At 40.2% G+C, this 25,892-nt stretch overlaps 1 protein-coding gene across 1 annotated transcript in view; it reads right to left on the bottom strand.

Annotated features, from left to right (window-relative positions):
• LOC122797754 (DENN domain-containing protein 3-like) overlaps nt 1–25,892 on the bottom strand; it is a 1,015,730-nt gene that overhangs the window by 776,928 nt on the left and 212,910 nt on the right. Inside the window, exon 3 of the mRNA XM_044066279.1 lies at nt 22,139–22,424. Coding sequence (XP_043922214.1) covers nt 22,139–22,424 — 286 coding nt within the window. The remainder of the gene's footprint in view (nt 1–22,138; nt 22,425–25,892) is intronic.

Here is a 25,892-nt window from a genome sequence, read left to right as displayed (position 1 = left end):
TTTCTTTAGTTATGTTAGGAACCTGGGTGGGAATTCCCAGACATGCTCAGAATTAGTCCAAAATGACAAAAAATACACCAAACCCACAGACATTGCCAACATCCTAGCTGACAGGTTCAGCGCAAACCCCCCCCCCCACCAAAAGGGCTAATATCTATCCCAGCAGAGTGCTGCCCCCCTGACATCTCAGATGCTCAGGTAAGAGCTGTCCTCTCCAAAGCAAGAAACACAGCATCAACGGGACCAGATGGTGTCCCGGCTCATGAACTCCAAGAGGAGCTAAACCCAAACCTAAAACTACTGTTCAATCTCAGCCTTACTACAGGATATGCACCCAAAGAGTGGCGTACAGCAACAGTGGTCCCACTCCACAAAGGTGGTGCCTCAACGGATCCTGGAAACTATCGCCCCATAAGTCTCACTAGCTTGGTCTGCAAAGCTATGGAAAGGATCATCATGGACCTTATGAATAAAGATATTGGGGACCTACAGACATTGGATCCTACCCAGTTCGGCTTTGTTAAGGGCAGATCCTGCCTCTTAAACCTGGTCAATTTCTTTGAAACAGTCACCAAGGCCATTGACAAGGGGAAGGTGGTCCACACAGCCTACCTGGACCTCGCAAAAGCCTTCGATACAATACCCCACTCGGGCATTATAGATAAGCTCACCAGATATAAACCCCTATGTCACTAGATGGGTTGCAAACTGGCTCAAGGACAGAACCCACATGGTTAGAATAGCTGGAGCCATGTCAGACTCCAAACCAGTTACAAGTGGCATCCCACAAGGCTCAGTCTTGGGACCTCTCTTGTTCGGTATATATTTCTCGGAGGTACAGGCCAACATGGAAGGACTGTGGCTGACCAAGTTCGCAGATGACTGCAAACTGGGCACTATAATAGACTCTCCAGCTGACACAAGCATCCTCCAAAAGGGCCTCATAGAAACAGACAACTGGTGCCAGAGCCATGGCCTCAAGCTAAACGCCAAAAGTGTATAGTCATCCCTTTGGCAAAACAAAGTGCCCACAAATTACCACATAGGTGGTAATCCATTAAGTACAGAAGAAGTAATTAGGGACCCAAGTTGATAGCAATCGCTCATTTGACAACCACGTGGCCAAAGTGGTTAGAAAAACATTTTATATAGCCCACCTCATCATGAAGGGATTCACATCTAGATCAGGGGAGGTCATCGTGCCTCTTTACTCATCCCTCATCAGGCCCTTAATTGAGTACAATGCCCCTTTTGGGATGTACCTTACCAGACACCTGCAGCAACTGGAAAGACCCCAAAAGTACCTCACCAAGAGGATCAAGGGGCTCAAACAGATGCCGTATGCTGCCCGGTTAAAGAAACTCCAGCTCTACTCAGTGGCATATAAAGCCATGTCCAACCCGGAATTAATGGACATGCTGCACCTCAGAAAATCCAAATCCCATCGAGCTACACGCTCGAGGGACTTAAACCTCAGCACTGAAATAAATAGGACATGCTGGGGGGACAGATTCATAACCCAGAGGCTCCCTTCACTCTGGAATAAAATCCCAGTCCAGGTTAGGCAGAGTCCCTCATTGACTCTCTTCAAGAGGAATTTTGATGAGTGGATGGGAGATCATGGTATCACTTCTGTGTCACTGTTAGACAGAAGCGCAGTATACTAACCTCGAAAAAGGGCATAGCAAAATTAATTTAAAATGGGTGGCGAAAGCCATACACACTCTGGCTAGGCTTATAAATGCCCTAGGGCAGATAGCCTAGTATGAACCTATGAACCTATTTTATCTAACTTGGCTTTGAATCTGCCCTGCATGGCTACTGGGAACTTTACGTGCTGGCCTGATAACTGGACAGACCTCTGGGTCTAACTTCATGGAGTACACAACTGGAAGTTTGCCTAATTTGTCTTTTAAAAGATCAGCATAGGTAGAAAAAAAATGTGCTGGGCAAAATTAAAGTAGTGATCTTTTAAGCTAACATGATGGACTTCCTTATTAAATAAAAACAGTCCCATTTTCAAACCATCTCTCTGAGCCCTAATAATGACTGGACATGGCTCTTGACCACACAGAATAATAAGTCGTAGCTTCTTCCAGCAGAGTAACAAGAAAGCACTACTGAGCCTTCAGTCTGAATTTCTTCACCTCCATAAGCAACAAGTTTTGCACACTTCCCCATGATGCACTTTAGCAAATGTTTCTACAGACATAACATTGCACATTAAATCTGTGCCAACTTTGAGCTCTGTGGGTTTGCCATTTATCTGAACAGTACAAAATACTTCATTCTTTGCCCTTAAATCTACTGCATTGACCGTTTCATTCAGTACGGACACACCATCAACATAATGAGTAGGGTTGCAATTGTCTAACTATAATCAACTCATTTCTTAAAATGTTCCCTTTTAATAAAAGAATGTGGGTCTTTTGATTTACAAAATCTTTTGAAATTATTCCATTTATTGCATTTGTGGCATTGCTGAACAAAAGCTAAGCATTCCTCCCTTTTAGATTCATGACTTCCACCACAATTACGACAGTTGACAATGAAACTAGGTTGGGGCCCATGCTTTGAGTTTGCTCACTCACTCTTATGCTTCACTGAGACTGTGCGAACTCTGGAATTTGCTAGAAAGTTCTGGGGTTTAGCAGCGAGTGCTGCAGGGGCTACAGCTGCTGCCATGTGCTTGGGCCTGTTTCTTTTAACCACATGCTGCATACCATCAAGATGAACTTTATCACTGTGCCTTCTAGAGATATTCTCATTTGTAAGCACATTTGTGTGTTTTCTGTGAGCTGGTATTTCTGACAAATCTCAATGGCCTTATTCAAAGTTAAATCACTGTCAAGAAGCAAAATCTTTCTCACAGCATCATCTTTTATACCACACACGTCTTTTATCATCTCATCACTTAAGTCACCAAATCTGCATGTTTTAGCTTTATTCCTCAGGTCAGTTACATATGATGCAAACATTTCACCAGGCTTTTGATCCCTTGTGTAAAATAAGTGCCTTTTCAATGTAACATTCTTCTGGGTCAGGGTGTTACACATTTCTCTGAATTTACATTTTAAGTATGCTGGGTCCTCCCTTGACTCAGCCGGTACAACGATATGATGGTTTTCCCCCTCTCCTGTATAGATAGCAGGTGTATACACAAATGAACATTCCTTTTCATTGGCTTCTGACCCAGCTAAATTAAAATAGAATAAATGCCTTTGTAAGGTCATCTTTATCAGAAAAATGCAGCCTATGTGAACATGTCATACTCTTGCTCAAACACTCTCCAGTTCTCAGAAATATTACTGTCAAAACACAAGGGCACTAGGTTTTCGAAATACATCTGCCATGCCCACAAAGTATACATAAACACACTGAAAATATAGCCCTTGTAAGTATGTATGAACAAACAGTTCTGTGAGCTTGTAACAATGTTCAAATGTACAACAAACTCTTCAAAATACTGTACTTTGCAAAATATGCTTTGTAATGGCTGCACTCTGTGAAATACGCCCTGTAATGGCTGTACTTTTGCGAACTAGCTTTACTGTAACAATGCACAAACATGCGAACACTTTATACACTTATGACAACTTGAATATCTTTGCTTAATACAAAAATACATGCTTTGCAAAAATGTGATAGTTTCCCCTTATTTTATAAGATTTATGCAATTCGGACTTTATTTCAAATATTTTCTGTAGTAACTCAAATATTACCAATAGTGCACATATCGGTTTATGCAAATATCATTTAGAATGTTCTGTATGCCTTGTTTCATATTTTACAAAAAAGAAATAGTGCTGAGCAAAGTTTTAATATCTGAAATTAGTCTCTGGCTGGTTTTACGAAGTTTGCACATTTTAGGGATAATCCACTCAACTATATTCCTCCAGTTCTAAGCACGTGCCTTGTTTTGGCCATGCCGCCTCTAACTTCATGCCCTTTTGATATGCCGGTTTTGACTCCATGTCCTTTAGACATGCCACTTCCAGCACCATGTCACTCGTCCTTCTCTAACATTAAGTAGTAGGGGGTGGTTTGTTTTGATGCTTTAATACACAGGAACACATCAGGATGGATAGCATCATTATACCCCTGGGGTTCCACCTGTGTCCCTGCTTTGGGTGCTGACTTGTCTAAACATAGGCTAAACTCTTGGCTAGACTTATAAGGGCCTCAGGGCTAATAGCCTAGTAACCTCCTATGATAAATGTATTTATTTTCTATATTTATATTTATTTATATTGATTTATAAAGTATAAACAAACTAGTTAACAGACAGACCTTACATACATACATGCTTACATCTCAACAGCTAACTACAAAATGGCAGTCAGGCTTGCAAGTACTCAGTATTTATACACTTGTGCAAGCCCTTGGATAGTTTCTTAATGGTACACACACACACTGATTGTGTGTGTGTGTGTGTGTGTGTGTGTGTGTGTGTGTGTGTGTGTGTGTGTATACTGTTAAGAAACTATCCAAGGGCTTGCACAAGTGTATAAATACTGAGCACTTGGATAGTTTCTTAACAGTATATACACACACATTGATCTGCAGTCACATTACCCTGAACAGGAGACTTTGTGTAAACATGGTCATATGTGGGACAGCTCATATCTTCTGTGTGTCTGTGAGTCAGAGGGGGAGAAAAACTGCCTCTGTGTAAACCGTGAAGGGACATACATTAAATTTCCCTCAAAAACTGTGGAAGTGTTACAGGCCCTACATGGGATTTCACTGTGTGTGTGTGTGTGTGTGTGTGTGTGTGTGTGTGTGTGTGTGTGTGTGTGTGTGTGTGTGTCTAGCCTACAGGCAAGCTGAAACCCATGCCAGGTATTCCTAAGGAAGTGAATGCATCCCTCTTCCAATTAAGTCCACCATGTGAGTATGTCTGGAGGATTTCTTCCACCCAAAAGAATAATCATGGTCTAAATACACACTTTTGTACACATATAGAAAGAGGATGGCAAAACATGTCACAGAGGCTTTAAGAGAAAAACTATTTATTGCAGAACTGAGTATAGCAAGAGCAGACTTAGTGATACTGTGGCCCCCATCCTACTCCACACACAGACACACAGACACACAGTCCATAAGGGGATGTGACTGCAAACAGAACATGGACACAGTCAAGCAGCCATGCAATGACTACAGTAATAGCTATGGACATTTTCATCACTTGGTTTCAAGACTCTTAGCATGTTCATAACGCTAATGACCCTAGTTAAAGTAAATATTCACTAATCACATTGATCTCATTTTACACTTCATCTATTCTGTGCTAACAGGTCCTTTAATGCCATGCACTCTTATGAATGCCTTCAAAGTGCTTAATGCATGTTCATCAGATGGGTTGATTACCTCAGTGGGATGTGGAGACATCTCTATTCTTGCTCCTGTACAGGTGCTAAAATATAGAATGGAAACATGTAGGCTGTGTGCTGCTGATATACTCATTTCATAACAGTGCTCATAGCCTAACACCATCCTTCAATGCCATGTAGTCTTGTGCTTAGAAATAGTGGTCCCACAACTGGTGAAGTTAAAGTGCTCAAAGATGCATGTCATGTGCTGATAGCAGCAACATGTGTGACCATGACAGGGCTACCAATTTTCTGTGAGTGACCTGGCCATATTTACTTAGGGCACTGTGGGTGGCAGGGCTTCCAGGTGGTGCTCAAATAAAGTAAAATATTGCTGTACTTTACATTAAATGACAACCAGGAGCATCTACTGGGGGAGTTTTATAAGGATCCCCAGTATAAAGTACATACTGGGCACAGCCTTGTCAGGAAAGTGTCTGCTGCTACTGATACAAGCCACTGTGTTACAGCACCCCTATAGTAACACAAGGAAGTGTCGATCTGACCTTCTTAGCTAATGAGAAAAAGAGGTCAGACAGAGGCACAGTGCACCTGACACGTACAGCAAGTATGCAGAGCAGGTCACTGCCCAGTTATTTCAAATACATTTTATGGGCCCTTGCAAGGCATTTAATTTACTGTAGGTCTTGTTCTTGCTTTTCAACTCAGGAGCAAAAAGCAGAGAACAAGCTTCTGTACCAGGGGAGAATGGAGCGTCTCTACAAACATGGGGTGATTACAGTCATGTTATAGATAATTCTATACCACTATGACGTATGGAACTTACTCAAAGGTATGTTATATAGAGTTTCCCAAGACACCACCATGTAACCGTACTATATACTGTCTGACATAATATGTACATATATGCAATCTTACTATCCCTCACATGCAGACAGACACACACACACACGCAGGCACACACACACACACACACGCAGGCACACACACACACACACACACACACGCACACACACGCACACACACACACACACACGCACACACACACGCACACACACACACACACACACACACGCACACACACACGCACACACACACGCACACACACACGCACACACACACGCACACTACATATTCAGGAGATAATAGCATTTCACACTTGTACAGAGATGCCCAGCTTGGTCTGCCTGAACAGCATGCCAGTGACGTACAGTGCTTGACATGCATGGCTGTTGGCAGAGTAAGGTGCTGTATACAGTGCCACAGAGCCCGGGGGGGTAGGGGTATTAATAATAAGGGTATGCATACCATCATTTTCACCGTGCATCATCTCTTCATATACCAATGCAAGTGATAGTTCCAGATGGCATACTGCTGGCATTCATGCACTACCACAGTTTTCTACCCTGGTGGATAACGACCTACATTACAGTGGTTGTCAAACAACAATTTCTTACCAGTATCTGGTAAACCTCACCAGTGCCATATGCATGCTTGACTCTACACATAACAGTGTCCAAGTCAATCTAGCAAGTCTTTGTCCTTACCCCATGCAAATTTCCTACAGGAACATAGCCATAAGAAGCCAAGGAGGGTGCGTAACCACCACCTTTCTGGTGGTCCCCTTTAGCCATGGGTGCACTGCATGTGTGTGCATCATTCAATAGGGAAATTTGATTTTCTATGCCTAGTCAGCAGTATCAGCCCTAGCATAGTAGCATATTAAGCAGCTGTTTAAGTCGACATGTAGGTACCTATTCAAGTGATTATCAGATGCAGACAGGACAGCAATGTTATCTCTCTCTCTCCTCACTGATACTATCCTTCTGTTATATTCTTTTATTTTGTTTCTTTCCATTTGCGTTTCTGACTTGTGCAGCTTCAGCCACATCTGTGTCTTTGGTGTGGCAGATGTTCCCATTTTGCCACTAGATCCCTCCATATCTTACAGATCACCATTACCTTCCACATCTGCCTCTCCATGACGTAATGAGGTCTTGTTGTGGGAGGTGACCTGAAGTTGCCCCCAGTGGTCAATCACCAAAGGGGAGTGCTGCAGTTCACAGTCCATCACTAAGCAGGAGTTGGAACAGATTATGGACTGGAAGCTTGACGCTCACAGTTGCTGCTTGGGGACAGCCCTTGTATGGCTAACAGAGCTGCATTGTGTGTGGTACTATACTGTGTACCATCTGATGCAGGGAAAACTGTTGGAAGGAAGACAGTCACTGTGGTGACTGAACTCTCCCCAGAGTCTAGCCTGGGCAGTGGGGTATGGAGCTAGGTCCCCACTCTAGCCCCCATCATAGTGTACCCCTTCCTTGTGCATCACCTCCCTCTTCTGTTTGTTGTCTAATCCTCTTCATCACCATTTGTCCTCCCTTTGTCAGTGCATATATAAATCCACTGTTACCACACCACCACCAAACTTTGTGTCAGCACCTCCCCTATTAGTAGTAATCTGAGTTTTATATTTGTTCATGTATCCCCACTTTATTTATTTATATTTTTGCCAGGGTAGTAAGAAATGAACAAATCATATTTACAGATACAAGGACATGCTAAAAAAAAACAATCATACAATTATATATTTACAGATGCAAGAATATGCTATAACACTTAGCTCAAGAAACAGTTTACAATGTGAAAACATGGATGGAAAATTCAATTGTGCTTGGCAGAGCTTTATAGAAAAAATGTTCTATCTAAGGACTGAGATGGCTTACGCTACAGGGATAGCAGCATATCATTATAGAGCGGGTATGAAGACATTAGAAGAGGCAAGTGGGAATAGTTGCAGGAAAGATACTATGGAGAGGAGAGAGAGAAAAGGTGAGAGGCATGCAGAGGGAAGAGGAGTAGAAAGGAGAAGAAGTGTGATAGAGATGCAAAGAGAAGAGGGAAGGAGGATGAATGAGAAGCAGTAAGGGGATGACAAAATGAGATGAGGAAGGATGAAATAGGGATAACGGGGTGTAGAGAGCTGCAGGGTTCATGTAAAGTGACCTGAGTGAGTGCAGCTGCACTTCGTTTGGGTGAAGAGGTATTCCACGAACTGCTGTCTGAAGTCTGAATAGTTTTGGATGTCTCGAGACAGGAATGGAGTCCATAATTCAGGTGCTAAAAGGGAGAATGCATGGCCAGTGCAATAAAGTTTAGTTTTTGGAGTTAGTAGGATGGGTAGAGATTAAGAGATAGATCTGAGATTATCCTAGGAAGTTGGCCCTCAAATGTACTCGGAGCCATTTAGCGTTGTTTAATGTTAGGCAGTGGTGTTCATTATTGGGAGAGTTAGTGATGAACTGACAGGCTTTACTGGACATGGTTTGTAAGGTGGTGGCATTTGTCTTTGAGGCTACAGCTATAATGGGTACCATAGAGATAAGGGCATTCCTTTGCATATGGCAGCTTTGGCTGGCATGTGTTGATATTTCTGCATGCATTTTGAATGTGTAGTTGAAAGTTAAGAGTTTGGTCTAGCCAAATGCCAAGGTATTTGAAGAATGTGATGGTTTCTATGGTGGCATTATTAACATCTTTAATATTAAGGAAGCTGGGTGGTTTGGCTATTTTTTTTTTTTGGTTTGTTCCAAATAGCATTGCTTTTGTTTTTGAGGGACTGAGTACAAGTTCCTGGCCTATTAGCCACTGGTTGAGGGTTTTGAGGTCATTCTGGAGCTGAATTTATATAATACAGTGGGATCTGTTTGACCTATAGATGACCATGTTATCTGCATAAAAAATAGAGGTATCTGAGGATGATCAGATGAGAGTTTATTGACAAGTATGGTAAAACAGTAGAGGGGAACCCACTTTACTAAATAAAATAGAACACTTCCATACCTTTGCCCTCTTTCCTCCCCTTCTTTCTCCTTATATCCTTTCCTTTCCTGATAAAAAAAACAATGGGTACTTGTCCCAAAAAAAAAAAAAGGACATCCTACCTCCCCTCCCCACTCCCACACTTACCGTCCCTGTTTCCTTGTGCATGTTCCTCTGCTTGTTCTTCCCCATTTCTGACTTTTCTTTGCTCCCATTTACCTCCCCAGTTCAGTAAATATAACTGAATAGACACATTGCTAGGAGATACTTACTGTGGTTCACTGTTATTTTCGTAGCATCACTAAGTTGGCATGTACAACTCTTGTGCAGACAACATGCTCAGTTACTGCTGTTCACAAATCCTCTAACCCCAATTCTGAATTCCACTCTCTCCTCAAAGACACTGTCATTTCCATGAGCAAATTTCTTAGAAAATGTTCAGGCAGTAAAACACCTTCTTGTTATTTAAAAATTACCTCTGAACTGCATACTGCTCCATAGCATCTCTGTGGTAACCCCTATGCGGTTGTGCAAGGCATGTTTCTGAACTTCACAGACTGTACCCACTCTATAACTCCTCCCTTTACTTCTGCCTCCACTGATGACTCATCACATTCCTATTTTATTAATATTTATGTTACTGGAGAGTACAGGCAGGATGGAGTGGTTGGAGAAGAGTGTCAGGAGTGATTTGTGACACACAAGTACCTGTAAGAGTGAAAGGGAAGGTCTAAAAGAGGGTAGTGAGACCAGCTATGTTATATGGGTTGGAGACAGTGGCATTGACAAAAAGGCAGGAGTTTGAGCTGGATGTGGCAGAATTAAAGATGTTAAGATTTGCACTGGGTGTGACGAGGGTGGACAGGATTAGGAATAAGTATTAGAGGGTCAGCCCAGGTTGGGTTGGAAGGTTTGGAGACAAAGCCAGAAAGGAACGATTACGTTGGTTTGGACATGTGTTGAGGAGGGATGCTGAATATATTAGGAAAACGATGCTAAGGATGAAGCTACCATGTAACAGGAAAAGAGGAAAGCCTAAGATAAGGTTTATGGATGTGGTGAGAGAGGACATGCAGGTGGTTGGTGTGACAGAGCAAGATGCAGAGGACATGAAGAAATGGAAACAGGTGATCTGCTGTGGTGATTCCTAACGGGAACAGCCGAAAGAAGATGACGATGATGTTACTGGCCTCTCATCTTGCAAATTATACAGATCTTACAAATCTGCAGGGGCCACTAATAATCACTTACACAGTCTTTCCTGCACATTTGTTACCTCTCTCTCCATTCCTTCCATTGGTAAGTAATTATTTTACACAATATCCAATCCACACTCTCTGTGCTACCAATCATTCTACAGCTCTTTATGTCCAACCTGACCATTTTATTTTTTCCTCAACTGCGACCACCCCCTGATACAGCATAAAGAGTCTTCAGTTCCTTCATTAAATACTTTAGTATCTTTTTCAGTGCTACTTTACAATCAACAAAAGATTTTAAGCACAACTAGAGTTTACTTTACTAGGCAAGGCATTCATCTCACCATACCATTTAGCAGTCACATAAATGATTGAAAATATTCATGTTCCTCTCTAGGTACCATTCTAGCCCTTAAATATCAATTACAGTCATCCTTCTGTACTTCTAGCTCCATTTACATCAAGCTCACTCCACTACAGTACAGGGTTAAAGGCCTGACTATGACCCATGTGACCAGAATTTAAGTAGAGGCTTGAGCACCTACTGGAGCTGGTGGGGGAGGGGTTGTGTAGAAAAGGAATAATGAGGCTTAAACATGCTTGCCTCTTGTAGGCATGGAGGGAAGGGGAGTGATGTGTACTTGCTGGCAAACTCTTCATAGTAGAATTCCCTGCTGAGAACCAGAATGTTGGGCTGCTTGTCTACTAGAAGAACAAGATCAAGTGATTGTTCCATGTGGAACAAGTGGCATGCATTGTAAAAGCCCACTGTACAACAACCTCTTGGATGGCAATGAGTACACATGTGGAGTCAGGGCTGCAAAGAAAAAAACACAATCCTCCCAAGAATGAAGGTGCTACTCCCACTATGCTCACCAGTCACCTCCTCCCCCAAAGAAAGAACAGGTCATATTGCTCTCACTAATGAGGAACAAACCAATCAGCAGAGCATCCAGGAGTGCAATCTCAAAGGCTAGGGGCTGGGGAACTGCAGCAAAAACAAAACTGATTCAGCTCTTTTCTATTGCATTCCAGACTCCACTTACTTTCCTGAAGTTCTGTTCTCCTCAATAATTACTACTTTCAAACCCATCCTGTTATCTTTCTAATATTTATCTCTGATATCTACTACGGTTATGACGCATCCTGTTGTCAGCAGGACACTCACGGGTTGAGCAATGTCATCCCATTGCCCGCACTGTGAAGCTGTGCGGCTTTAAAAAGTCCCATTGTTTGATTCGCACTGAACTGCTGAGGAAAAGTTAAAATACTTCTGTTTTTTCCATGGCAATACGGTTACGTCACCAACCTGGACCTGCAGGCAGAGGTATTCTCTGTTAGGTCCAGGTGGTGTAAATTGTGCGGCAATTGGCTGCAAGTCTTGAAGGGGGTGGAAGTTCAACAAGGAAGGGCCCTACATAGGTCGCAGCTGTAGATCGGGTTTGCATTAGCACTTGTACAGCTGCTGATATTCAGATGAAGGACTGAGACTTTTCTATTTGCCAGCCAGCCAGCCAGTGAGGAAACCAAGAAAGCATCAGTCACTGAAGCAGGTAGAAAGCCTGCTAGCCAACCAGCCATCCAGGAAGTCACCCAGACAGTCCAGCAGGCAGGGGAGCTTGCTAGCCAGCCAGCCAGTCCAGCAGGCAGGGAGCCTGCTAGCTAGCCAGCCTGGTAGCTACTCCAGCAGGCAGGGAGCCTGCTAGCCAGCCAGCCACTCCAGCAGGCAGGAAGCCTACTAGCCAGCCAACAAGCTAGCCACTCCAGTAGGCAGGGAGCCTGCTAGCCAGCCAGCCAGCCACTCTAGCAGACAGGGAGCCTGCTAGCCAGCCAGCCAGCTAGCCACTCCAATAGGCAGGGGAGCCTGCTAACCAGCCAGCAGGCGACTCCAGCAGGCAGTGAACCTGCTAGCCAGCCAGCAAGCGACTCCAGCAGGCAGAGAACCTGCTAGCCAGCCACTCCAGCATGCAGGGAGCCAGCCAGCCACTCCAGCATGCAGGGAGCTAGTCAACCAGCCAGCCAGCCACTCCAGCATTCAGGGAGCCAGTCATCCAGCCAGCCAGCCAGTCATCCAGCCAGCCAGCCAGCCACTCCAGCAGGCAAGGAGCCAGTCATCCAGCCAGCCAGCCAGCCAGCCACTCCAGCAGGCAGGGAGCCAGTCATCCAGCCAGCCAGCCACTCCAGTAGGCAGGGAGCCAGTCATCCAACCAGCCACTCCAGCAGGCAAGGAGTCAGTCATCCAGCCAGCTATTCCAGCAGGCTGGGAGCCAGTCACCCAGCCAGCCATTCCAGCAGGCAGGAAGCCAGCTAGCCCAGCAAAGACGGTGACAGTGGTAAGTACAACAGTCAATAGTGTTTTGTGACTCTAGTTATTTAAAATGGGAATATTGTGCTTTATTTAAATTTAAGTTTTTAATGTTTAGAGGTAAATGGGGTGCAGTACGCAGTATTTAAACCTGTGCAATGATTATTTGGAGATTTCCAAGTAGTAATTTTTAAAGGTATAAAAAGTGTGTGTGTGTAATTATTATTGTTGTGGTTGTATGGGTATGACATTAGTTTTTCAAGGCTGAAATGTGTATAGAAGTTGTGTTCATTTCTGGTTGGGGGCAGTCTTAAAGATAAATGTAGTGTGTGTAATATATTTCTATTGTTGTGGCTTTTTCAGGGTACTTTCTGCTTACAGAAGGAAAATGTTTGAGGATAGTTTGCACTTTTTCGTGTGGGTATTTTTTCCTAGTGTTAGTTCTTGCAAGTCAATGTGCATGTGGTATAACTATCTTTTGAGGGGGAATGTTCATAGGTAATATAGTGCATTTATTATTCTAGTAGGTACATATTGCCAACTTGCTGTAGCTGTTTCAAGATAGTTTCCATTTACAGTTGTAAATGTGTGCATTTTATTTTTTATGCTGTCTTTAATAACGTTAAAATGTCCTGCTTTCCTTGTAATGTGAATATGGGAGTGCTGCTTTTACTTGGGCCTGTTTATTGCATCACTGTGCTGGGTAAATTACTGTTAAAAGTTTATTTTTATTTCTCTTAATTGCTATGTTTGGAGGTAAAAGGGGTTCATGGGGTTTGCTGTGCATTGTAGTTTATTTTAGCTGCTCTTGCAAGAAGTACTTTTAAAAGGTAAAATATTTGCTTACTTTTTTTCCTTTTTTTTTTTTTTTTGATGGATGCATGTTCAGAAGTTAATGTTGTACATTTGGGGTTGTGCTAAAACATGTCATCGTTTCAGGATAGTTTGCTTTTATAAGTAACAAAGTTTGTATTTTGTTTTTAGTGATGTGTTCAATAAATTTACAATGTACTGCTTTCATTATAATGCGATTACCGATTACGGTCGGTGCTGCTGTTGGGCCTGTTCGTTAATACATCATTGTACTGTGTAAATTAGTGCTATACATTTATTTCTTTTTTCTTAACTGTTGTGTTCGAAAGGTAAAGCTGGTCTATGGTGTCTGCTGTGCATTCTCATTCATTTTAGATTGGCTTTTTGGTGCAATGAAAATGTGTTTAACTTTATTTTCTGGAGGGGTGGGGGGCATGTTTGGTGGTAAAAATAATGCATTTGGTTTTCTACAAGCTGTGTTAATGTCAAGTTTTCAATGTCGAAAATGCCCCCCCTACATTACATCATTTACTCTTTTACCTTTTGAAATGGTTTGTAATATTAATTCTCTTCTGATCCATTACTGAAGTCTTTCATATGCCAGTGTTTTGACAGTTTTCAGGTGCGAATGTTTTTCAAACCAGTTCTTTCGCATGCCAGTGTTTGTAGCCAGTTCTTTCAAGTACCAGTGTTTGTATCCATCCATCTAAAACCTCTTTTTCCCATTTTTGCACATGGGGTCATCGGGGTTGTCATTTAACAGTGGCAATCATCTAGAGCATTGCAAGGCCAGTTCTTTCTCAGGTCTTCAGTGAATCTATATCAAAGAAGGATGTTAGAAACTGCTTTGTGTTGTATATGCCAATGTTTTTATGATCAGGTGCCAGTATTTTTCAAACAAATTATTTCATGTGCCAGTGTTTCTAGCCAGTTCTTTCATGTGCCAGTGTTTCTAGATAGTTCATTCATGTGCCAGTGGTTCTAGCCAGTTCATTCATGCACCAATATGTTACTGTATCCTACTAACACAATTTTACTAAATATGTTGCATGTCAGGTAAGTACAGATTCAAGAATGAAGACAGCAGCAGCTTCATCACACTCAACCGCCAACAAGAGAATGTGCAAGTGGCAGGATGTTTGGAAAACGGAATTCGACTGGATCAAGAGATGCAGTAATGTAAAAGCATTCTGCAGGTACTGCAAGGAGGAATTTCTAGTGACCCATGGTGGAAGAAACTATGTCGCATGAGATAAGGCAACTGAACATAAGACTGCTATTCTTCAACCAAATCCAGTCACTGAATGACAAAGTGGGCAAGGAACACAAACCTTGAGGGACCAGAACTTAGGATCATTGCAAGAGAGGCCTCTGAGGTGTTCCATGCTGTTAAGCACAATATTTCCTATAACAGTTTGGACTGTGCAGTAAAGTTGGCCAGTCAGTTGTACAGCAACTCGGACAGTGCAAAAAAAACTATCTTGCGGAAGATCCAAGACTGAAGCCATTGTTGAAAATGTTTTGGGACTGCACTCACTGGAATGCCTCCTGCATGACCTTCAAGAAGCAGGCACTTCATTTGCAATTTCATTGGATGCTTCCAACAAGCGGAACATAAAATTATTTCCACTTGTGAGGTATTTTTCTAAAGAAGAAGGGTGGTGAATGGCCTTTTGGATTTCTTTGAAGACCCTGATGAATCTGTCTAGTATACATCACAGCAGATTTTGAACATTACTGAAAGGCACTCCTTGCCCTGGAACAGCATTTCAGCATATGGGGCTGATAATGACAGTGTGAATTATGAGAAGAAATCTGGTGTGTATACCACATTAAAAGAAAAGTGCACATTACTCCAGAAGGCTAACTGTGTTGCCCACATCATTCATAATGCAGCTAAAAAAGCTGCAGCATAACTATCATACAATGTGGAAGCATGTGATTAAACTTTTCAGCCATTTCTCAGGTTCTATCACAAGGACCAGAGGCTTGAAAGACTTCTTTGAGTTTTGTTGCATGGAATTTGAGAGTCTGTTAAGACATGTGCCAACAAGGTGGCTGTCACTACTCCCAGCCATTGAAAGAATAGTGAAAAATCTCCCAGTGCTCCAGTCCTATTTCCTCTCTCAGGGAGAAGAGGAGACCCCCGGTAGATACAGCAGTACTTTTCAGCTAATGAGCATGGTGAGCATGCATTGTCTATGCTGCCCCAGTACTAATTTGTGCTTTCTCAGTGCTGTTCTTGTGGATTTCAATGAACATACAAGTACATTAGAAAAAACAGCACTTACTGCCAAGGAAACATTTTCTGGAATGGTCTTTCTCAAGGAAAAACTGCAGATGGAGGTGTTTTCTTTGGAGGAAAACTTAGGGCACTTATGAGCACATGAAAAAGCACTTCTGTTAAACTGAAAAGAGACTTCTTTGCTTTCTTGGAGACAGCAATGAAGTACTTAGAACAATGGTTTGATTATACTGAAAACAATTACTTGTTTACACTGTCTAAATTATCTTTAACTGAGCCCTTTGCTTTCAGTGACATACTCAATGTGACCACTGCCCAGAGTCTGCAGGATGTAGATGAAGACCATCTTTTCAGGGACTACTTGGCAATTAGGCCATTTCTTGAACAGTTATGTAACACAACCTTGACCCCCGGAGAAAAGTGGCTGAAGCATTTCAGAGAAGGGCCTGAGCTGACTACACTATATCCGGTAATTGCTAGGGTATTACTTATACCAACATCAAATGCGTTCGCAGAAAGAAAGAGTTTTTCTTTGGAGAAAAATAAATGGGCAGATGTGAAAAACCAATGTAGTATGGACTTGTTGAAAGCTGAACTAATGATGACTATAAATTAACGGATGAAATGTAATGAATTTTATACAATTATTATATCAAACAGAGCCCTTCTTCAGGCCATAAAAACAAATGCAAAGTACGCTTTATAAAAAGTGATTTAGTTAGTGTATTAGTGTGCAGCATGTAGTTTTAGCTTTAATTTACAATAAAAATAGTCTTAATTATACACATTAAGCTTCTGTGCAGTATGTAGATTTTCTTAGTTTTCTTTCGGACTAGTCATGGTTAGTTTATGAAGATTTTTTTTTTTACTTTTTTTAAATAAACAAGTGTCTGTTTAATGAGTAGTGTGTTTTTTTCCTTTAAAGTTTACTTACTGTTACAACTGAGTAATGTGTTTTTGCAGTAATGCTTCACTTCATTTAAATTGTTCGTGAGTTTTCAGCATGCTATAATAACTTCACAATGTTGTACCCATTAACTGCAATGCTGCATCTCCTCCTTCAACACCTGGTGATGTCATTGTGGGGGGTGTGGCCCGTGTCATATTGGTCACACCCCCATGTCCTACTGGCCACACCCCTATGACCCACTTTGGCCTTATTAAAAGTTGGCAACCCTACGCTCACACCTACTTAGCAAGAGCCATTTGCACCCAAGACTTCTCTTGTGGAGCTTCTTTTCACTGTAAGTATGTAAATGATGAATGAAATCCAGCCCCTCCCCATATCAAAAGTCTTAAAACATATTAAACTCTCCTATGAATTTTACATTTCAAACATTTAATCATAAATTATCCTTCAAGCCCAGTATTTAATTATCTGTACTACTTTCATTCACTAACCTACAAACCTGCCCTGTTATTGTTCTTGGTATACAGTTTTTGTTTGCACTTCAACATGCAATGAAAAATCAAATGATAAATGTTACTTTATACCGTTTCATACACACAATATCCAACTACTTCTGTCTGCACATAGACTGTTACAACAACAGGTTCAATTAAATTAAGCTTGGTTTGCAATTCATGTATATATCACCCATCTAATCCATTAAACAATAGGAGTCACTTACTGTGCGACATTAATACAGCCATAAGCTTTTAGAAATCTTTTCTGAACAAAGGAGAAACATTCTATTATCCTCTGCCTAGCAGTATTAAGCTTATATTAAGCTTTAAGCCCACCCCACTCAATATAACAGACAAAATATCTAATCTATCACCAATGTGCGAGGATTATGTTTATATACCACATAAATAAAGAGCACAATGACTGTGTTTTTAATACACACTAATGAACAAATGGCCCTACTGATTTACCATTTTTAATGTCCCCGGTTCTGATCTCATAAGATATCTTTTCTCCTTAGAGGTGTAAATGGCTAACTTCAACACTTACAACAATGATCTCAGAAATCACGAGCATCTTTGTGAACCACATAGTGATCTGGTGTGGATTTTTCCAACAGCAACAGCCATTATGCACTAAGGACCATATTAATTAATACCACACACTTGCTACAAGTGATTTTTTCCAGTTTAAAAGAAAATGTTTTTATATATTAAATAAAACAATTCAGCCTGTAATGTTTACTTTACAGAATGAATAAATGACTGGTCTTGGACGCTTCCTGCTTAATAATGTCAGTGCATGGCACACAGACACACGCACTGGAAGTGTACTGCTTTCATTTACAGAGTGCACCAGGGAAGGAGATAGATATATATGAATTCCACATTGCCAGCGGGGACTAATGATGTACACTGGCTTGCAAATTATGCAAACATACCTGTAAAACATTACTTCTTATACGCATACTTGTGTGTGTGTGTGTGTGTGTGTGTGTGTGTGTGTGTGTGTGTGTGTGTGTGTGTGTGTGTGTGTGTGTGTGTATAGATACTTGCATGCACATATCTATCAATATTGCTTACAAAATATGTACACCGAGTTAGATATCTAGTTTTCATTGTCAAAACTGGATGATATTGTGCTCTATGCTACAATGGCTTTTTTATGTGTTTTGTTTTTAGTATAACATAGCTGCTGAGTGTATTCCTTATCTGTTAAGTGCTTTAAGTTCCAAATAAGTGCAAGTATAGTTTGTTAATTAAGACATGCACTGCAATTTATAGTTAACAGGTTTGGTAGAAAGCAAAACTTTGAACACTGTCACTGAACATGCGCAGCAAATACTCAGGAATGGCAGGATATGGAATTATAAACTAAACTTCTCATAAAAGAGTGAAAAAGAAGGCATGAAGTGGCAAGGTAACTTCACAGCAAAGGTAGTCTCACCTAAAAAAAAAAAAAAAAAAAAAACTTCAGACCTACTAACTAGGTGCAACTGTTCCAAACTCATCTTTACGAACAGGTGAGACTTGAACTTTCAAGCTAGGTGACCTCTGGCCATGACCCTTTTGAATGACAGTGCCCAACAATAGTTTCACAAGCCTAGCATCCATGAAGACAATGTGATACTGCAGAGTAATTTTGCCCCCCCCCCGACTTCAACTTGACCTTACTATGGTAGTACCCCAATGTTAAATTAGGCAGTACAGATGTAATTAGTTTCAACAAATCCAGATGGTCAGGATATTTAAAGTAAGGATTGTGTAACAGCCAGCAGAAATCGCAGTTAATTCAGTACTCACAGCTAAGCATACTACATGAACCTGACACTATTATGAACCCTATTAACAATTAGTTCAAGGCACTTCAAACAGACAGCACAATTTCACTTTTCAATTATAAGCCCACTAACATGCTATCAAAACAGCCGTGACAGCACTGTGATTTTAAAAGACTTTGATGTTGATAAAAACTTAAAAACAACTCACCCATACAAAGGGAATTAACTTGCTAACATTCAGTTATAAATAAAAATAGCAAATCTAGTCCAAACAGTAGTGACAACCATACAGAGCCAAAAAATATCACCAGAAACAGTTCATAGAATAAAAACGGTTCTTTAATGTGTAAAAATCTGTATCACATATACACACAAAATAAGCTTTGTATATACATACATATATACATATGTATAGATATATATATATATATATATATATATATATATATATATATATATAAATATATATATATATATATATATATACATATATTCACAGCAGCATAAAAGTAAATATGCATATATAACAACCCCATAAAATATGCAATTAATGTCAGTATTAATCAATAATATAATAAAACAAGCGAATTGAGGGCAAATGCTCTGATAACTACACAAAATAAATATAAACGATAAAAACAGCACCAGAGCACTCCACGGCGATCGGACCACACGCAGAGAGAATATAGCTGCAGTATAAATAGAAGTTCAAGCACGTAGTATACAAACCAAGGTTTATTAGAATTCCAGGTTAGCGCTTTCACCCTCATGGGCTTCTTCAGACCTTTTACATCTCACAAAAGTGCTACCAATATTTAAACTAAAACCTCTATGACATTATTAATTGAATATTTTAATCAATTAAAAACATATTCAATTATATATATATATATATATATATACACATATATATATATATATATATACACACACAGCTTATTTTATGTGTATATGTGATACAGATTTTTATATATCAGGGTGATGTCTCTTTATATATTTGAAAACTGACTTAATGAATTGAATGCTCTGATTGGCTGAATTACAAAATAATAGAGGGGGTCCCCTTGACTTCATCGACACGCCGAAACACCGACGCTAAGAAGACTGAGTCGAGAAGACAGATGATCGACAATGTGAAATCTCGACAGCCGAAACACCGACATGGGCAATGTGTGAGCTCGAGTCGGTAAGTGTGCTAGTGAGGGATTTAGCATTAGGGAGTGGACAGGTAAGTGTGCGATAGTGAGGGATTTAGCGTTAGGGAGCGGACAGGTAAGTGTGAGATACTGAGGATTTACAACTAAGTGTGAGATACTGTGGGATTTAGGGTTAGGGTGCAGGAAAGGTGAGTGTGTGGTAGTGACTGACTTTAGGTGTAGTGGCGGGTTAAGTGAGTTAGGGTTAGGGTGCAGGTAGGGTAAGTGTGCGATAGTGACGGAATGTAGGTTTAGTGGCGGGTTAAGTGAGTTAGGGTTAGGGTGTGGGTAGGGTAAGTGTGTGGTAGTGTCGGACCTTAGGGTTAGGGTTTGGGTTAGGGTTAGTGCATGTATAGTTGTGTGTAATGTGTAGTTTATGTTTTGTGTGTCGGTGTTTTGGGTGTCGGTGTTATGGTGTTCGGTTTTGTGCGTTTTTGGTGTTTTGGTGTTGTTGTTTTGAGTGTCGGGTTTGTGGCGTGTCGGTGTTGTGATATGGATCCAATAGAGCAGTGAGTCATACTATATTATTCTATTGATGGTCTAAAGAAGCTACAAGCAAAAAAGTGCTAACCAATGTACACATTAAAGAACCGTTTTTATTCTACGGACACTAGATTTGCTATTTTTATCATTCTCTATACCTGCAGTGGGACATTTACTCTAAAGAGTGTATTGTGGCTTGATTTTTTAGTTATAAATAAATCAAGCTACTCAAACAGAATCCTGGATTCTCTAGAAGCATGTTGATACATAAACAGTGTTTGTGTGATGACTGACTGCACAGCTACACAATTAATTCCCAGCTGGAATCTGCTTGTAATTTTCCTTCCTCTGTTAACCTTTCCTCTCCCTACTAGTCTTTTAATAACCACACAGTTTAATAAAATTAATTTGTAAAATTATCCCAACAGCATTACCCAGAAGATGGAGAGAATGTTTAAAAAGAGAATATAATGAACACCTTTACAAAATTCTACAAAGTGTAGCAATAATGTGCATTTTAAACACAGTCAGAAATGTGTGGGTTTTAATACATTTAAAATCAAATCAGTGTCCCAGAAGTGGTGAATGGGAAACAAGGCTGGAATATAAGGAAATGCTTTGGCAACTCAAGTTAATCACCACCGTTTCCCCTGGGCTGAATTAAACTGTTTTGACTGTACCAGTCTTGAAACGGAGAACTGCTAAATTTTGATAGAGAATTTTTACCAATTATGTGGTATGTTTTATGATTATTTTGTAGTAATCTCTACCTTGTTGTCACATGGATATTAATTATTAATTTATTAATATTTAATGGTAATATATTATTGTTTACACCACATTTTTTCTATTAGATATTTTATTGGCAGAAGTCGTAATTTCTTAGCTAATAAAACTGATTTATATACATTCAAACTCACAAGGGGCTATACATAAGGTTTATAAAAAAATTGGGTAAAATACTGAGCTGTTTGTAGATTTCCTAAAAGGTTTCAAACAATTGTTTATATGGTGTTAAGTATGAGTTTGTACATTCATGCCAAGTTAAATGGTTTCACTGATTTTATGACGTTTCTTTAAATATTTTTAGACTATTATGGGCTGTTAAACCAAACAACTTGATTGGTTATTTCATGTATTTTAGGGAGACGTGTGATTGATTGATCAGTTCTGAAGAAAGAAGTTTTGCATCTAAACAAAATTAAATCGCTTAACTATGTTTTAAAATTATTAAAGAGTCTTTCTGTACTTTATTCATTTTCATCTTTTCAGACCTCAGGTGCCTTAACACAGTTTTTGTCTTTTGGTTGTTGGTTTTTGAGTATGTTCGCCTGTCTCTGACTGGGCATTACCCAGAATTCCAGATTAATTTCCTGGACAGACACATATCACATATTATATGATTTTCTTTCTCCCAATAAAATATCAGTTCTCAGCTAAGCAAAGACCTGTGCCTGTGTGATCTTCAGATTGAAAGTTTCAAGAGAAAAAAATACAAATCAAATAACAACTTGAAATAACATCAGCAGTAAACCCCTTAGTCACTATATATACCTGGAAAGCATAACTGGGGCAGTCCAAGAAGATCGATGTCCTTTGGTACACTTACATCTTCTGTTACTGGCTCCTTATGGTCAGTGTTTGTACTGGCTGTTGTTATAGATGAAGGTTTTTCCTTCTTCTTTGTCTTAAATGAGCGACGCTTTTGATTTCTGTTAAAGGCATTCTGATTAACATATACAGATGTGTTATCTTCTTTTGTGACAAACGGAGGTACAAAAACCGACAAAACTTCAGGTTCTAATGATGGGACCTTAGCTCTATCTCCATTCTGGGCAACCTAATCAGTTACAGGAAAAGAAAAATTATTAAAAATACTATTTTATTTTCTCACAAAGCACTGGTAAAAGCTTTAGAAACATTGGATAAAATACATACTGAAATAATGATCAGAAAATGGCAAAAAATTCAGATACCTTTACCCATTAAAAAAAAAAAAGGTTAGGAATTCATAAGAAAGAATATAGTTGAATCCATCAAAGACTAGCAGATCAAAAACAACTGATCACACAGAAGTTGAGAAACTTCTGTTTTCTGTGGGTGGCTTTAACACTCCCCCATGTGGGAAAGACACCATAGACATATTTTCTAGACTACCTCACTCAGAGCTCCCCAAATACTGAGTAAGTTATACAATAAAACATATGAAAGATTCATTCACTTAGTTCTTCCATCTGGAAGGGCTTCATTCTCAGGGGTAATGACCACACAAACAAATACCCATAAAAACATTGGTATTACCTTAGTACTTCCAGTGTAATACTCAAAACATAAGCAGCATTACCTAGTAGCAACGGATCAAGTTTGCACATCATCAAAACTTGCCCATGTGTGTCTAAAGGTGACACAGTATTAACATTTTAGTACCGTACTATGAAGAAAGGCAGCATTAGCTCTCGGCAGAAAGGACTCTAGGTGAAGAAAGATCATATGAGGCGTAGGGTAAAATCTTGTTCTTATACCGGAGCAGTTTACAAACAACAATTTGGAAATCAACACCATCAACTTTGTAACAGAATGACTGCTCATTACAGATAATTCTTCCATGAAAGAATGGGCTGTGCCACAGAATTTTATTCCATGAGAATGTTGGGTAAATGTACCTGTATGGATGGTCAATTTGTGAACTCCAACAAACGGCCCAAATGCAACAAGCCAAAGACCCATATGGCTAACGTTATGAAACATTGCTCTTGTACAGTCAGAATTACCCAATAGTAATTTGGCTGGTAAAAATATAATCTGTCAAAACAGGAATCCATTAAGCACTTCTACTCAGAAAATGATACTTTCAACAGCAATCACTACAACTCAAAAAATGCACTTTTCATCAAGCATTTTTTAGATTTCTTAATATCCTATGCATGTGGCATGTCTCCCTTGAAGGGAATACTTCTTACTGAGCCCCTAAGGTAAGATCCACAGCCACAAAAAAAGGCAAGTTTGCTTTAACAGAAAATAAAACTGCTAAGTGCCCACAGACAGGATGGGCAGCAGTGTATCCAGAATAACTACTGCACTTCTCCAGGGTGGGGAGGTACATGTTCTGGGATACATGTCGATTCAACAAAGGTAATTTAATTGTACAGAAACATTTCAAAACCCATTTTCTGAAACTACCTTCAGTGATCATTACAACAAATGTTTTTGCAGGGGGTAAGCCCACCCCCTGCACCTGCCATATGGGGAACACCCCCCCCACACACACACACATATCACCTGGACTTGTATGTATCAACTCTGAGGTCACATAGCATTGGAGAAAAAAGTAAACTCCACTGTTGGAGAAGGTAGTTTCAGCAAACAGCACGCACTCTGTGTTCATTTAAACTACATTTGTACAAATTATATGTTCCCAATGTTCTGCACAAAAAGTGAGGCTCTGAACAGTTCTTACAGTTGCATAACAGTGTTGTGAACCACAGATATTTTACGCAGTTGTTAAACAGTGTCTTACAGCACTGAAACACCTGCATTTTCAAGTGCTGCTTAGTTTGAACATGGAAATTACTTGCCTGCTTAAATTGTAGACCACGCGACTGATCCAGTGTAACGCCCTCAGCTCCGTATCTAGTCAATTGGGACTAATGAGCTGTGGACTGGTCTGTTGTATCTGTACTACAACAGAGACAACAGTCAGAAACTAATGTGACAAATTTTCCTACGGAGACTATAAATCTTTTTTTTTTCAACCAGTGGATTAGTGTCTGTGTGTTGCTCAGCAGTCATAATATTTACTTTAAAGGAGTAACAAAAAGGAGGGATAACCCACAGACTCCTCTCAAGTACATTCACCACCCGTCTCAATCACTGCTCTGAGGAAGTCATCTGGTAGGCTTGGAAGTTCCTAGATTTTTAAATATGTTGATAGATTCTGTATAGTAGAAACTGTCTAAAATTGTGCATGAACCTGGTTACCAGTCCCACTTAATACTTAGTGCAATATTCACCATGACTGTAACTTATAGGTCATCTAGGGCAGTAGCATTGCAGTACAATAGCTCTTTCAGTGCAATACATGCAAAATCATGAATTAACAATGGTGCAATATTTTATGGCCATAGTGCAGTACTCTAATGTTCACAGTGCAATACTCAAATGTCTCTTTCTGTGCAAGGATCAATGCAATGTCTTAACCAAGTACCTGTGCAATACTAAAGTCAAATGCAAGTAAGTATTCGGTTTGAAAAGTGTTAAAACATGTTTCTAATTATATGCAGTATTAGTCTACCAGCAGGTCTGTGATGTAACAGCTAGGTGTTATATGTGTAAATGTCTGTGAAAATAGTCTATATGTTGTCTGCACATTGAGTCCAGAGACATGGAATTTCGTTCAGTTTTTGCACTTTTGTGATTTCTGAATGACAATAAAGTTTACTTTGACTCTGAGATTCTATGAGAAGTTGGTCATACTGTACTTCAGTTGAAGGATTCTAACTCCTGAGCATCTCTATTTTGCGGCTAAAGAAAAGGCAGACAGGGAGGAACTGGTAGAACAGGAAAACTGTAGCTCAGACCCTTGGAGCAAAAACAAACGCACCTCAAGGCTGGTCAAAAATTATGATGTGTTTGAGCTTCTCCATATCCAAATTAGCACAGGCAAAGTCCCATACCATATCCTTGCAAGATATAGGCTCCCCCTCTATGACGCAGGAAACCCATTAACACATACTTAAGCTTACTGGAGACACCCCTCGTTCAACCCATCACCATATTCATTGGCAACTAACTATTCCACTATAAAATGGGAATCACACTTCCCAAAGCCCAGAGATTTCTGGATGCTGTAAACACAAATACCCTGGATCAGCTAGGTTTATACACATACTCACATTAAATAAAGGAGGTAATTCCACTGGTATTACAAATTCCCATCCCACAGCCACTCGGTCCACCCGTCTCTAAAATCCTTGAAAGATGTATACATCAATAATTTGTCTACTACCTCTTACAAAACAAGCTAAATCACCAATATGCAACATGGACTTCTGCTAGACCACAGCACCTTCATTGCATTACTATCATTTACAGCCGCTGTCAATAAAGCTCGCAACTCAAACTTGAATCTACAGTATTTCTAGATCTATCAAAAGCCTTTGAAATGGTCTCACAGTAAACTCCTCAATCAACTTTCCAACCTGGGTCTATCATCTCCATCTATTCAATGGTTCTCTAGCTACCATGCCAACAGGCAACAACTATTAAATAGCAAGGATCCATCTCTGCATACCTTCCCACTTCCACAGGA

This window comes from Protopterus annectens, chromosome 3.part1 (genome assembly GCF_019279795.1).
Source record: "Protopterus annectens isolate FY-2018-M chromosome 3.part1, PAN1.0, whole genome shotgun sequence".
Taxonomy (NCBI): Eukaryota; Metazoa; Chordata; order Ceratodontiformes; family Protopteridae; genus Protopterus; species Protopterus annectens.
Note: the sequence above shows the minus strand (reverse complement) of the source record. Positions and strands in the feature narration are given on the sequence as shown.